The sequence below is a fragment of the Natator depressus genome, chromosome 10 (genome assembly GCF_965152275.1).
Source record: "Natator depressus isolate rNatDep1 chromosome 10, rNatDep2.hap1, whole genome shotgun sequence".
Lineage (NCBI taxonomy): Eukaryota > Metazoa > Chordata > Testudines > Cheloniidae > Natator > Natator depressus.
This window is the reverse complement of record NC_134243.1, coordinates 37,605,063-37,619,552: the sequence shown is the minus strand read 5'-3', so window position 1 is coordinate 37,619,552 and position 14,490 is coordinate 37,605,063. Positions and strand designations below refer to the sequence as shown.

General features: G+C 48.7%; 1 protein-coding gene across 7 annotated transcripts in view; it reads left to right on the top strand.

Moving 5' to 3' along the window:
• IFT140 (intraflagellar transport 140) overlaps positions 1-14,490 on the top strand; it is a 236,216-nt gene that overhangs the window by 141,271 nt on the left and 80,455 nt on the right. For all 7 annotated transcript variants that reach the window (XM_074965776.1, XM_074965778.1, XM_074965777.1 and 4 more), the window contains 3 exons: positions 4,352-4,511; positions 8,544-8,675; positions 13,179-13,378. In XM_074965776.1, coding sequence (XP_074821877.1) covers positions 4,352-4,511; positions 8,544-8,675; positions 13,179-13,378 — 492 coding nt within the window. The remainder of the gene's footprint in view (positions 1-4,351; positions 4,512-8,543; positions 8,676-13,178; positions 13,379-14,490) is intronic.

Genomic DNA, 14,490 nt, shown 5'->3' with positions numbered 1-14,490 from the left:
TTCTGAGGAGAAGAGGAGTCCATATGTTCCTGTACCTTGATGACTAGCTCATCAAGGGCTGGTCTCAAGTGCAGGTGAAGTCCGACATCATCCTCATATAATGGACCTTCCGGGCATTAGGTCTTCTAATAAATGTGCAGAAGTCAACCCTGACGTGTGTTCAAAGAATAGAATTCATCGGAGCTGTTCCTCGATTCGATGTTGGCAAAGGCCAATCTTCCAGAGGACCTCTTTCAGGCTATTTCGATGATAATAAGCTCCCTACAGTCACAACCAATCACAACTGTCAGACTTTGCTTGAGCCTACTTGACCGTATGGCTTCGTGCACTTACCTAGTTCGATATGCGAGGCTGAAACTCAGACCTCTCCAAGCCTGGCTGGCCACAGTGTACTCCCCTTCCAGACATCACCTTAACAGGGCTCTCATGGCACCTTCTCAAATCCTCAACTCCTTGACATGGTGGTTGGACTGCTGGACGGTCTGCATGGGGGTTCCCTTTGCAAGACCCCAAACCATCTGCACATCTGGTCTCTGATGCCTCTGCATGGGGCTGGGGAGCCCACTTGGGACATCTCAGGACTTGAGGTCTGTGGTCCAGGCAGGAGCTTTCGCTCCATATCAATATCGGGGAACTCAGGGCAGTCCAACTGACTTGCCAGGCGTTCTTGCCCCACATCATGAACAGGACAGTTTCAGTTCTCACGGACAATACATCTGCCATGTATTACTTCAACAGGCAGGGCAGGGCCCATTCTTCTTCCCTATGTCGTCTATGGGAGTTCTGCGTCACTCACTTGGTCGAGATCAAAGCATCCTATCTACAAGGGGTACAGAACCAACTTACAGATCACCTAAGCAGGTCCTTCTCCGCTCACCAGGAGTGCTCCCTCTGCCTAGATATAGCAATGGACATCTTCCGTAGGTGGGGTTTTCCCCACACAGATCTGTTTGCCACCTGCACCAATAGGAAGTGTCAGCAACAGCCCTGGCTCCATCATGGATGCCTTCCTACTAATGTGGTAATCTCATCTGTTCTGTGCCTTTCCACCCACCACACTGATTTACAACATGCTGACAAAGATCAAGCAGGACCAAGCTCTAGTCATTCTAATAGCTCCAGTGTGGCCCAGGCAGCACTGGTACACCACTCTTGTTCAGCTTTGCTTGGAAGCTCTGGTCGGGCGCCCGCTGCACCCAAATCTTATTTCTCAGGACCATGGGCGATTGCTCCACCCAAACGTCAGCTCGCTGCATCTGAAAGCATGCAATCTTCGTGGCTAAATCTTGACAAGCAGGCTCGTTCGTTAGAAGGTCTGTAAAATTATTCTGGGCAGCAGAAAACCTACCACGAGTGTGACTTATTCGGTGAAGTGGAAGCATTTCTCCCTTTGGTCTTCCTGACGCAGAGTTCCACCAATGCAGTTTTTGTTGCAGCTCATTCTGGGCTACCTCCTGTTTCTGAAAGAGCAGGGCCAGGCCTTTTCTTTAATCAAGGTCCACCTGGCAACCATCTCAGCATTCCAATAAGTCTGTTTTCTCCCATGAGATGGTAATTCGTTTCCTCAGTGGCCTAGAGAGGGTGTTCCTTCAGGTGAGAGAACCAATCTGCCATGGGACCTGAATCTTGTCCTCTTGAAGCTGCACCTTTCTTGGAAGGTAGCTTTTCTGGTGGCGATCACTTCGTCCACGAGGTTGTCAGAGATCCGAGCCCTCACGGCGGAACCCCCATATACAATCTTCCGCACCTGAGATACCTTCTGAGAGTGGTGTCCCAATTCCACTGTAAGCAGCAAATTTTTCTGCCAGTCTTTTACCCTAAGCTGCATGCAAGTAGGGAAGAACAACGCCTGCATTCCTTGGACATTAGGCTCTGGCGTTTTATATTCAGAGGACCAAACTGTTCCGTAGTTCACCGCAGCGCTTCCTAGCAATAGCTGAAAGAATGAAGGGTCTCCCCATCTTCGCTCAAAGAATTTCTTCTTGGATTACATCATTTATTTGAGTGTGTTGTGACCTTGCAGGTGTTCCCCCTCCTCTGAACCTAATCGCTCATTCCACGAGGTCCCAAGCCCCTTCTGGGGCCTTTCTACCTCAGGTCCCGATTCAAGATATCTGTAGAGCAGCAACCTGGTCCTCGGTACACACATTCGCAGCACACTATGCCAACACTCAACAGGCCAGAGATGATGCACACCTCGGCTGAGCAGCACTACAGTCGGCTCGTCCTTGAACTCTGAGCCCACTTCTGATACAATTGCTTGTGAATCACCTAAATTGGAATGGACATGTGCAAGTACTCCAAGAAGAAAAACAGTTACTAACCTTTCTGTAACTGTTCTTTGAGATGTGTTGCACATGTCTATTCCAAGACCTGCCCACTGGCCCTGCTCTCAGAGTGGTTGGTAAGAATAAACTGAAGGGTGCAGGCTTGGCAAGGCCCCTTATACTGGCACTATGAGTGTGTGGCACCAGAAGGTGCCAGAACTGACCCGGCAGATACCATTAGGAGAAAAAATTTCTGGCAGCCGTGTTCTGGACACACACCTAAATTGGAATGGGCATGTGCAACACATCTCAAAGAACAATAGTTACAGAAAGGTTAGTAACTATTTTTTGTTTGTTTTTTTTTAAACCTCCACTTAGTATCTCTGGCTCCAAGTCACATTAGAGACCTGGCCTGGTATGTGCTAGGAGATTTATGTTTCGCTGACAACCTTAGCAGCAGGTTCAGCATTAGATCAGCTGCACACAGTTTACTGACCCCCATTGTCAGTTATGGGTAACTTTTCTAGTGTAGACCAGGCCTCTATGTTAGACAAGTTAGACAAGTTCTATGAAAAATTACAGCTCCACTGGGCGGCCAGCACATCCCTCAGCCCGCGCCGCTTCCCGCAGCCCCCATTGGCCTGGAGCGGCGAACTGCGGCCAGTGGGAGCCGCGATCGGCCGAACCTGCGGACGTGGCAGGTAAACAAACCGGTCCGGCGCACCAGGGGCTTTCCCTGAACAAGCGGCGGACCGGCTCCGAGAACCACTGTTCTAGAGGGTGAACAATTTATGAGTTTACCCTGTATAAGCTTTATACAGGGTAAAACGGATTTATTTAGGGTTGGGACCCCACTGGGAGTTGGGCATCCAAGTGTTAAAGACAGGAACACTTCTGTAAGCTGCTTTCAGTTAAGCCTACAGCTGTTAGGGGATGAGGTTCAGACCTGGGTCTGGGTTTGTAGCAGGCTAGTGGGTCTGGCTCAAACCAGGCAGGGCACTGAAGTCCTAAGCTGATAGGGCAGGAAAGCAGGAGCCGAAGTAGTCTTGGCACATCAGTTGGCAGTTCCCAAGGGGGTTTATGTGATCCAACCCATCACAATTGTGTGGCTTGTTCTACATTTATTTTAGTAGCTCTCCAGGTAAAAGGCCAAAGTAAGTATGAATTCCATAGCAAATCTTTGTTATGGACTTCCAGTTGGTGACAGATTGCAGTGCTGCATGCTGAAGTATAGGATCCTTGGTGCCTGCATTATGTACTTGTTCAGCCTCATGCTGGTTGGGCTGGTGGAGAGGTTAGTTGTGCCAGATAAGTGATGTGCTCGTGCTTTATGGAGAAAGGAGGAGAAATGGGATGGCAACTTGCTGAAGGAGCCTTTCCCTTGCCTGATTCACAGAGTAGTTTTGGCAATCACCCACTCACCACCCTGCCTGGAAGATGAGCACTGGAGGAGGGTGTAGGAATTCAAGAGGAATAAATAATGGTCCCTGGAATTAAGTGGAAGGGGATCAACTGTCTCCCCCGCTGCATTAAGTGAGCCTGAGTTTAGATGAAAGTGTGGTCACCATCCAAAAGGATCCTTTAAAGTCCTTAGTTATGTTACCAGTTGAGAGACATTACACACCATCTTTCACTTTTCTGCTTTTTCCCATTCATTAGTATGTTTGGCTAGTAACCCAGTACTCCTAAGGAAAAAACACCAGGAGTGAATATTATACATCTTTCCCAGGGGATTCAATAAATGTCAATTCTTCGTGTTGTGAAATAAAATACATAAGAGGACATGTGATATGAAGGTGTTGGGCAAGCTATAAATACTTTAGTAATGTGTCAAACCTGGAACTCTTTGCATTGCTATTATGAGGTTGAACCTAATACAATGAATGTTTGTATTTATTATGATAATTTATTGTATCTTGACTGCACTCTTAGGAAATTTTAAACATTTATATTATACATGTGATGATCGTTTTGGGGCTAACCCATGGTATGTTTCATCCCTTATTTATGTTAATGAATTGAATAAGCAGCCCGGGACATGTTCCACCTGTCTTTACACGTTTGTCCTCCGTTTTATTTTGCAGGAGTGTTACTGAGCATCCAGCACTGCAAGATCGCATCCCTGTTAGCCACTTCTGGGACCATAGTGAACCAAGACTTTTTGTATGTGAAGCAGTCCTTGAACCAAACCTGCAGTTTCCAGACAAGCAGCAGCAGCAGCAGACAGAGAGCTCAGAAAGCACAGTATGTTTTTTCTCTTGCTCTGTTCTGATTTTTTATAATCCCAGTAATAAACTATTGGTTCTGGCCTTCACTAAATTATCTGTGTAGATACTGTGATCCAGTGCACAGAAGGTAGCAGCCAAACAAACTTTTAAGAGTCTAGTACTTGTGACTTCTATTGGTCATAATACATTTTCTTGTTAGCAGTGGGTTTCATGCTGAAAATATTAGAATTTGTGGTAAGAAAATAGGAAAATCTCATGAGCAGGAGGCCAGTTCAAAATGTTTTTCCTGAAGCTAACTTGAGCACTCATATTGTGGTTTTTGTAAGTTCAAATCAATAATCATAGAATATCAGGGTTGGGAGGGACCTCAGGAGATCATTTAATCCAATCCCCTGCTCAAAGCACGACCAATCCCCAATTTTTGGCCCAGATCCCTAAATGGCCCCCTCAAGGATTGAACTCACAACCCAGGGTTTAGCAGGCTAATGCTCAAACCACTGAGCTATCCCTCTCTGAACCTGGGGTGTTTTAGTTTTGTTTATTCCCACAGAAACTCAAAGATATTGATTTTCATCATGAGATCACTGGGGCTTTTCTGGAGGGTTTGCAGAAGGCTCTACTGCTGCTCTTCATTGCTCATCTCTGGCGTTTTTTTCCCCATAAGTATATATGGCTGAGTAAAAATATGAAAAGCACTGCAAGTTACAAAGTAAGAGAGGAAGGGAAATAACTCTATGAAGGAACTCAAATCTCAGTGTCGCAGGTAGAGGTGGGTCTGAACCAATATCTGAAATTTGGGGATATTCAAAATCCAAGCTTGGATCTGGATTAGAATTGTGCAAGTGAGGTCTGTTTATCAGTGGATCAAATCCAGAATCCCAGATGTGAAACACCATTCCATTTTGAAATATGGATCCAAATTTTGTGTCTTGGGCCCATGTCTAGTAACAAGATATGTTTAGTTAGAATGATAAAGACCCTTCAATTAAAGTTGAACTGCAAAGTACCAAAAGAAAAAAAAGTCTTTCCTCTATACTGCCTTTTTGAGACAGCCTTTATACCTCTTTATTGCACTTCCCATAAATGACTCTTTTCTGTTTGTTTTTTACATTTTTTTTAAAATGGTGAATTAACACTGAATGTTGCCCAGATTTAATTTTACCAGAGAGCCTGTCAAATAAATCAAAGGCTCTTCCTTTCTAATGTGCTTACAGCACTCCTGACCTCACTACCCTGACAATGCTTCCTCCTCCTCAGCTGTCTGGTGGGGATCCCTACAGTTGTTCCTTGGATCTAAACTGTATTGGTCCATGTTGTCCCTTCCAGACCAGGGTCCAGATCCATGCATAATCCTGCCATAATCTTCTCCAGATTAGACATATCAAGACCTTGCATTTCTCTTTGCTGCATAATCTTGGCAAAATCTTTGGAGAATCTGAGTAGTGGGGAAAGGATAGGTGAAGTTTAGGTTGCAATCTTGTGTGGCATCACATTCTGGTCCTCCGGAGACCTTGTCAAGGTTCTCCAGCACAGAGAAGGAAATTAAGACTTGATATTTCTAATATGAAGAAGAAGCAGAACAAAATGTTTAGCTTTTAAATAATTTTGAGTCTTTAAACATAAAGAAGCAGAAAAGAGTCAAATAATTTTCAGTCTGAGATCCTCTATTCAGCAAAGCACTTAAACTTGCACTTAATATTAAACATGTGAGTGGTTCCACTGACTTCAGTTGGGACTAGATGCTTCAAGTTAAGTGTGTGCTTAAGTGCTTTGCTGAATTATCAGATAACTCTGATATTGGTGTGGTAACCCAAAACAGTCTGTGAGCTCCTGCTACTGCCGAGCAGCAATAGTAAACTAACAAATATTGTTCTTCAAACCTACAGGGAGGGTTACTGACTTCCAGGGATATTGAAGGTTAAATAGTAGGCATCTATGTTGTTTTGGATGCTGAATAACAACTAAAGCCTTAGGCCTTGTCTACGCTGAAAAACTTGTCTACACTTGAAAAAACACCTTGTGACAAGGTCAGGCCAGATGGCTACAGGAGAGTGATAGAAGGCAGTATTAGCCCCAGGTGAAGCCGGTCCCTTTTCCCTGGGTAAGGTAACAGGGGCAGTTCCAGAACAATCAGGAACTTGCTGGAACCAATTAAGGCAGACAGGCTACTTAGGATACCTAAAGCCAATTAAGAAGCTGCTAGAATCAATTAAGACAGGCAGGCTAATCAGGGCACCTGGTTTAAAAAGGATCTCACTTCAGTCAGTGTGGGGTGCGCAAGGAGCTGAGAGTGAGGGTGTGCTGCTGGAGGACTGAGGAGTACAAATGCTATCTGGCATCAGGAAGAAGGGCCTGTGGTGAGGATACAGAAGGTGTTGGGAGGAGGCCTTGGGGAAGTAGCCCAGGGAGTTGTAGCTGTCACACAGGTGTTACACAAAACACTATATACAGCTGTGATCCACAGGGCCCTGGGCTGGAACCTGGAGCAGAGGGTGGGCCTGGGTTCCCCCCCATCCCCCTCAACTCCCCATTGGATACCGGAGGAGTTGACCTGGACTGTGGGTCCTGCAGGGGTAAAAGTAAGTTAAAGGACTTACTGGTACTCTAGAGTCCTGAGCAGGGGGCGTGACCTCAACCGGAAGGGGCAGGGCTTTAAATCCCCTGGGCCCTTTAATCTTGATTTAAAGGTCCCGGGGCTCCAGCTGTGGTATTAGCTGCTGGGAGCCCCTGGTCCCTTAAATCACCCCTGAGCTACCAGCTGCAGAGGCAGCTGGGAGCCCTGGGGCTTGGGGGCAATTTAAAGGCCCTGGGCACCAGCTGCCACTACTGCAGTGGAGACTAGGGCCCTTTAAATCACTGAGGAGCCCTGGGGACTCCTGACTGCCACTGCTACCCTGGGGCTCTGGCAGAGCTTTAAGGGGCCTGGAGCTCTGCTGTGGTAGTGGCTGCCGGAGCCCCGAGCCCTTTAAATCCCTGCCTGAGCCCTGGGGTAGCGGCAGCTGGGCTCCATCTGGGATTTAAAGGGCACCAGGGCTCCAGCTGCTGCTACTGCCCTGGCCCTTTAAATCCCCTCCGGAGCCCTGCTGCTGCTACCCTAGGGCTTTAAATTGCTGTCAGGGAGAGCTGGTCCCGGTATGGCCGGCTTACTTTCACCTCTGGGGTCCTGTTACCCGAAATTGTTTAGTCCGAAATTGGGTAACAGGTCCCACCAAAGGGGAAGGTCCCTGGCCTGTTCCCCGACCCACTAGGTGGACCAGCAGAGACTACGGGGTTTGTTTTCCTTCCTCTTCCCCATGCTGGCCAGTGATAAGGTTAGCTGAGTGAACGGCAGGTTTGAGCCACTTGCAAAAGTGGCCAAACTGAGGGCTGCCATGAATCTCTGAGGTGAGCAAATCCACCAATAAGCGCAGGGCCCACCAAGGCAGAGGAGGAACTTTGTCACAACCCCCCTGAGCAATACAAGTTTCAACGCTGTTAAGTAGCAGTGTAGATAGTGCTGGTCGCTATTCCCCTCATGGAGGTGGTTTTATTACAGCGCTGGGAGAGCTCTCTCCCAGCACTGGAGCCGTGACTGCACAGCCATGTTAAAGTGGCAGCACTTTAATGTCAGCTGTGTAGATATACCCTGCATATATCGTCTGTAGTGAAACACTTTGTTTGAGATCTTAAAATGGATCTAGGAATAATGCTGGATTAAAAATAATTTAAAAGCAGTTGTGAGTGTTTCTTTGAGCCTGTGTTGGGTCTTTAAAACAGAGACTTCCGGAGCAGGAGTGTGCTACCAGGGGCTTCCCTCTTCAGGGATGGGGAGGCTGGTTCCTGAAAGGCAGAGGTGACTGGCCCTATGCAAACATATTTTAAAGTGTAGAATGACTTGTTGGCCACTTACTGTAGGGAGGAAGCCTGTAGCTCTGCCCTCACCAGCAGGTGTTTGTGTGGTGTTTTTGTTCAAGTGAAGACTCTGCCAAGTGAAAATGGAAAATAAAAACAAAACTAAAATAGGATATTGTACCATTAAAACAAAACAATACTTTATTTCCCCTTCCAGCCGGATGTTTTGATTATATCATTCTTCAGTACTGAAGAGCATGGTCTTTTGCTTCAGGACAGCTTCCCATTGCCTTCAACCTACCAGGCTCTTCTGGGCATCGAGGTTCCACATTATTACTTTGCAAAAAAGGTGAGAGATCACAAAGAGGACATCCTTTGCTACTTCTGCCCCAACCACATGCTAACACCTTTCCTTGCACTTGAGGCCAGATGCAGCCAAATGGAGCTTGGAGTAAGCAGGTGCAGCGCCAATGAAAGTTGTGACAAAGGATATGTCTACACTGCAATAAAAAAAACTTGTGACCTGAAATCTCAGAGCTCAGGTCAGGTGACTCAGGCTCACAGGGCTCAGGCTGCAAGACTAAAAATTACATTGTAGACATTCAGGCTCGGGCTGGAGACCCTCTGAGACTCTCTCCCCCTTTGCAGGTTCTTGAAGCCTGCAGCCTGAGCCTTGTGAGCCCGAGTCAGCTGGCCTGGGCCAGCCATGGCCAGGCCTTGGGTCTTTTATCACAGTATAGATATACCCAAAGATAGTAATAAAATGAATGTATTGACAATGTAATGTAAGTTACACTAATTTGGCATTCTATGGATGTGCAAAAGGTGAGTGATATACAAGCAAAGGAGATGGAGCAGTTATCAGGAAAAGCAACTAACAAGAGAATGTAAAATAATCCTGTTTCTACTTTAATTTATGCCAGCACCATCCCTGATACTCTTGGGTGTAAAATTTAACCCTGGCATAAGTGGGTACAGTTCCTTTTGACTTTAACAGGAGCTGCAGCCTACTTACATCGGGACTAAATTCAGTCCCTACTAAATACCAAATGGGTATAAGTTACAGTCATCTTCCACTACACTGAATGCCTAATTGGTGCAAATTACACTCAACCACCTGTAACTTTTGGGAAGTTTGGATGTGGATCCAAACTTTGTGGTTAGCTCCTAATCTCTTAAGAAAAGGGACTAAATAAGAAACCTACATCTGGATTGTCTCAAACTGTGGGGAATTCAGAGCCGGATCTGAACTTTTCAACCCAAACCTGTTTCTAATAAATAGACTACAATAACCTTTCCATGAAGAGCTGGCTTTTATCTGGATTACATCTAATTATGTTTTGCCTGTCCATAAATTGCAAGATGAAAAAAAGAGCTGCTACATTCCACTTCCACCTTATGCATGTTATCCTTCATGCTCCATGTTTATATTTTACTTCGATTTTTACCTTTCTCTGCTTTTGTATTGTTTTTTGCTGCCATTAGTTGTTGTTTCGGAGAGGATGTGTCTATAAGCCTATTGTAAGTATCTATAACTGCCCCCTTCCACAGTCTTCATTCATCTGCCTCTTTTCCCTCTCCATTTCCATTTTTTTTTCCAATCAGTACATTTCTTTTAAAGGCTGAATTACTAGTTATTTATTTACTGACACGGTAAACATATCATAGTTTTGTGACTATTTTAAACATGGTAAAGTCCACTTGACACAACAGACCTGTCTTAGATCTGGTGTGCATTACAGAGTTAGGTCGACGTAAGGCATCTTACATCAACAAATTATGTCAGGGTCCAGACTACAGTCTTGCTCCCACCTATGTAAGTGCCCTGCTACATCGACATAATAACACCACCTCCATGAAAGGCGTAGGGCTTATGTCGGTATAGTTAGGGCAACTGTGTTTGTGTAGACACTCCTGGTTACTTGCTTACTCCATGCTGGAGCCATAAAATTGACAAGAAAGCCCGTCTCACAGCTTGGGCTGTCACTCCAGGGAAGGTGGCGGGGCTCCAGCTGGAGTGCAGCTTCCCCTGGGCTCCTGGCTCACTGCTCCCAGAAGGGCTGCCTGTCCAGGCTCCCTACTCTGAGCTGGGCTGCCCCCCACCCCCAGGGTCCCAGCTCCTCGCGCCCAGCCAGGCTGTGCCCGCCACGCTTACAGCCAGGCTGCCCCTCCCCCCGGTGTCCCCGCTCTGAGCCAGGCTCCGCCCGCCTGGCTCCCTGCTGGGAGGGCTTTCCCCCGGGGTCCCTGCTGGGAGGGCTGTCCCAACCTGGCTCCCTGTTCTGAGCCAGACTGCGCCCACCTGACTCCCCACTCCCTGCAGGGATCCTAGGTACTACCCACACTGCAGGGTCCCTGTTCCCTGCAGGGAGCCCAGCTGAGCTGAAGCTCCTGGCTCCCCGCCGAGAGCCCAGGGGCGGGTGGGGGGTCAGCCAAGCAGAGTTGAGAGCCCGGGCTCTCAGCCCCCCACACTGCCCCTCTTAAGTCTGTAGAAGTGCTTCTGGTGAGGATGCGCACCACCAACAGAAGGAGAGTAGTGTAGACATGAACCACCACAGTAACTTTTGCGGTGACTGTAAGTCGACCTAACAATGTCTTTCCCTTTCCCTCTCCCTCAACCAGGAATTCCCCAAATTGTATCTAACACTCATTTGCACTGTGGTTTGCATTACTTAGTCTGGCTAATACTTCAGGTATTTTATTCATTAATATGTGGCTTTAAATGTGCTCTGGCACAGTTTTTAGATTAGCTCCCTTGAATGTTAACATATAGCTTTTCCCTACACTTCTCTGGCAGTGAAGATGGCTTGAAGAGACTGCCTAAATTAGTTAGAATGAGGACAATTCAGCATCCATGGTGGCTCAGACCAGTGATGAGCTGCCAAAATCTTAACAACAGGTTCCCTTCTCACCCCACGAGGGGGTCGTTGCCCATCCCCCGGGACTCCTGCCCCCATCCAACCCCCCAGCATTCCTTGATGCCTGCCCCCCCAGGACTCCTGCCCCATTCACCCCCCTCCCCTGTCCCCTGACTGCCCCCAAAACCGGGCAGGAGGGTCTCGTAGGCCATCATAGTGGGTGCCCACCCCACCCCTAAGAGCCAGAGGTACCTGCTGGGGGGTGAGGTGGGGAGTCCCGGAGGTGCTTACCTGGGGCAGCTCCCAGGAAGCATCCAGCAGGTCCCTCTGGCTCCTAGGGGCGGGGGAGCGTAGCTAGGGCGGGAGCGGCGGCTCCCCCACTGGTCACATCAAAAGTGGCGCCTTAGGTGCCGACTCCCTGGGTGCTCTGGGGCTGGAGCACCCTCGGGGAAAATTGGTGGGTGCAGAGCACCCACTGGCAGCTCCGCGGCCAGCCCCAGATCACCTCCGCCTCCTCCCCTGAAAGTACCGCCCCGCTCTGCTTCTCCGTGCCCCGCCCCCGGCTTCCCACGAATCAGCTGTTTGTCGGGAAGCCAGGGCAGGCTGAGAAGCAGGCAGTGGCTTCCCGCTCAGGCCCAGGGAGGCAGAGGTGAGCTGGGGCGGGGAGTGGCTCCCCTGCACGCCGCCCTCCCCCCCAGTTACCTGCTGCTGCGCGGGTGGCCCTCCTCGCACCCCCCCGCCCCAACTCACCTGCGCATCCCTGGGCCTGAGCAGGAAGCCGCGGCCTGCTTCTCAGCCTTCTCGGCTTCCCATGCGAATCAGCTGTTTGGCGGGAAGCCGGGGGAGGGGGGCAGGGGGGGCAGAGAAGCAGGCGGCGGCTTCCCGCCTCCACCAGGTTACCTGCTGCAGCGTGGGCAGCTCTCCTTGCGCCCCCCCACCCCAGCTCACCTATGCATCCCTGGGCCTGAGCAGGAAGCCGGCGGCCTGCTTCTCAGCCTGCTCCCAGCTTCCTGCATGAACAGCTGATTCGCGGGAAGCCTGGGGGGACAGAGAAGCAGAGCGGGGCGGTGCATTCAGGGGAGGAGGCGGAGGCGGAGCGGAGGTGAGCTGGGGCTGGGGCTGGGGGTGGGGCAGGGAGCTGCCGGTGGGTGCTCTGCACCCACCAAATTTTCCCCTTGGGTGCTCCAGGGCTCGAGCACCCGTGGAGGTGGCACCTAAGGCGCCACTTTTGGCCAGTTAAATTTAGAAGCCCTTTTAGAACTGGTTGTCCCTCGCAGAACAACCGGTTCTAAAAGGACTTCTAAATTTAACAACCGGTTCTAGTGAACCGGTGCGAACCGGCTCCAGCTCACCACTGGCTCAGACCAAGATGTTTCATTGTGTTTGGCTTGTGAAAAGTTAATTCTTAAAGTCTAAAGAGGCTATTTGATGCTGGTGACACAACAAAGGGATTCCTCTTGTTTTTTTCAGAAGAATAGTTAAATTGCCCTGTTGTGGCTCTGAGTGGAGTTGTAATTTAGATCTTACTAAGGCTCTAGGGACTCCAAAGTTGCCATTTTTGTGGAATATGGTTGTAAATCTGAGTACTAATAATGGGATTGAATTTAAAACATAAATTCACCATTGGGCAGAGATCAATCATAGAAACTTAGAAACTATAATGAAACCTTACCTGTAATGGTTACTCCTGCTCCTTCTGGGATACTGTACAAACCTCTTATCTGTAACTGAAGAAATTCAAATGTTGAGCCTCATGACTTATGCGCTTTAGTAATCTTTAGAGACGCTCTTTCCTATATTAAAAGGCACTTTGAAAAGTAGTATAGTATTAATTATTCTGACAACTGTAAGAGTTTGATCCTCCTCCCATTTAAGGGAGTTCTGTCATTGACTTCAAGTAGTCATATGGTTAAAATCTTGTAGAATTCTGTATTTGTAGGTCAAGGGAGTGTGTTGAAGCCCGCTTGGCACCTGAGTGATGGTAGTTTTCCTTTCAGCCAGGAGAAGCTGAGAAAGAAGCACAAGTGGAATCTGGCTCAGTACAACTCTCTCAAATGGTTGCCAAAAGGCCCATGAGAGATTTCATTGGTCTGGAAGAGTGTGACAAAACTACCCGAGAAGCTATGCTGAACTTCAGCTTCTATCTAACAATTGGGGACATGGATGAGGCCTTCAAATCCATCAAACTCATCAAAAGGTGGGATCTAAACATTTGTAATGACTCATTTAGTGGTGGGATTTATTTTCACTTGAGTCATATGAAGATTTTTTCCCTTTACACTTCTTTCATTTTTCCTCCTTCTCTTTGCCCTCATTCACACTCTGTCGTCCTAAACAAGCTGAAACCTTTACCCTTTGGGTATTATATTAACTTTTTCTCTGCTGGTCCTGTACTATACCTGTCAAGGTGGTGTCATCCATTGAGAACAATGAAATGTCAGGACATACCTAGTGCATCTAGCAGTACAGCAGATGGGATGTACCTGGCATGGTCAGCAGCAGTCAAATGGACTTCTATGTCTGTATGATAATGGACATCTCATCTTAGTACCCATGCTCATGTTACTTTTAATGCTATTAATTAGTAATGTTGTCAGATGTTGACTGCATGTGTGTTCTCTCTGTGTGCTTTCCCAGCTCTGCATAGACAGCTGGTACAGCAGACCTCAAGGAAACTGCCCAATGACCACAAGATCTGTTAAGGTATAAAGGCACTCCGTGAGGTTTATTGTCAGCGAAGCACGGTCCTAATGCCCAGGCTCAGTGGTTATAGGCAGTGATGAGCTGCCAAAATCTTAACAACCGGTTCCCTCCTCACCACACAAGGGGGTCGTTGCCCACCCCCGCTCTCCAGGACTCCTGCCCTATCCACCCGCCTCCCCTGTCCCCTGACTGCCCCCAGAACCAGGCAGGAGGGTCTCGTGGGCCACCGTAGTGGGTGCCCACCCTGCCCCTAAGAGCGAGAGGGACCTGCTGGGGGGAAAGGTGGGGAGTCTCGCCGGTGCTTACCTGGGGCATCTTCCAGGAAGCATCCGGCAGGTCCCTCTGGCTCCTAGGGGCGGGGTAGCATAGCGGCCGCTCCCCCCACTGATCACATCAAAAGGGGCGCCTTAGGTGCCGATTCCGTGGGTGCTCCAGGGCTGGAGCACCCACGGGGAAAATTTGGTGGGTAAAAGCACCCACCAGCAGCTCCCCGCTGTGCCTGGCCCCAGCTCACCTCCGCTCCAGCTCCGCCTCCTCCCCTGAACACATCGCCCTGCTCCCTCCCCCCCAGCTTCCCGCAAATCAGCTGTTCCCGTGGGAAGCCTG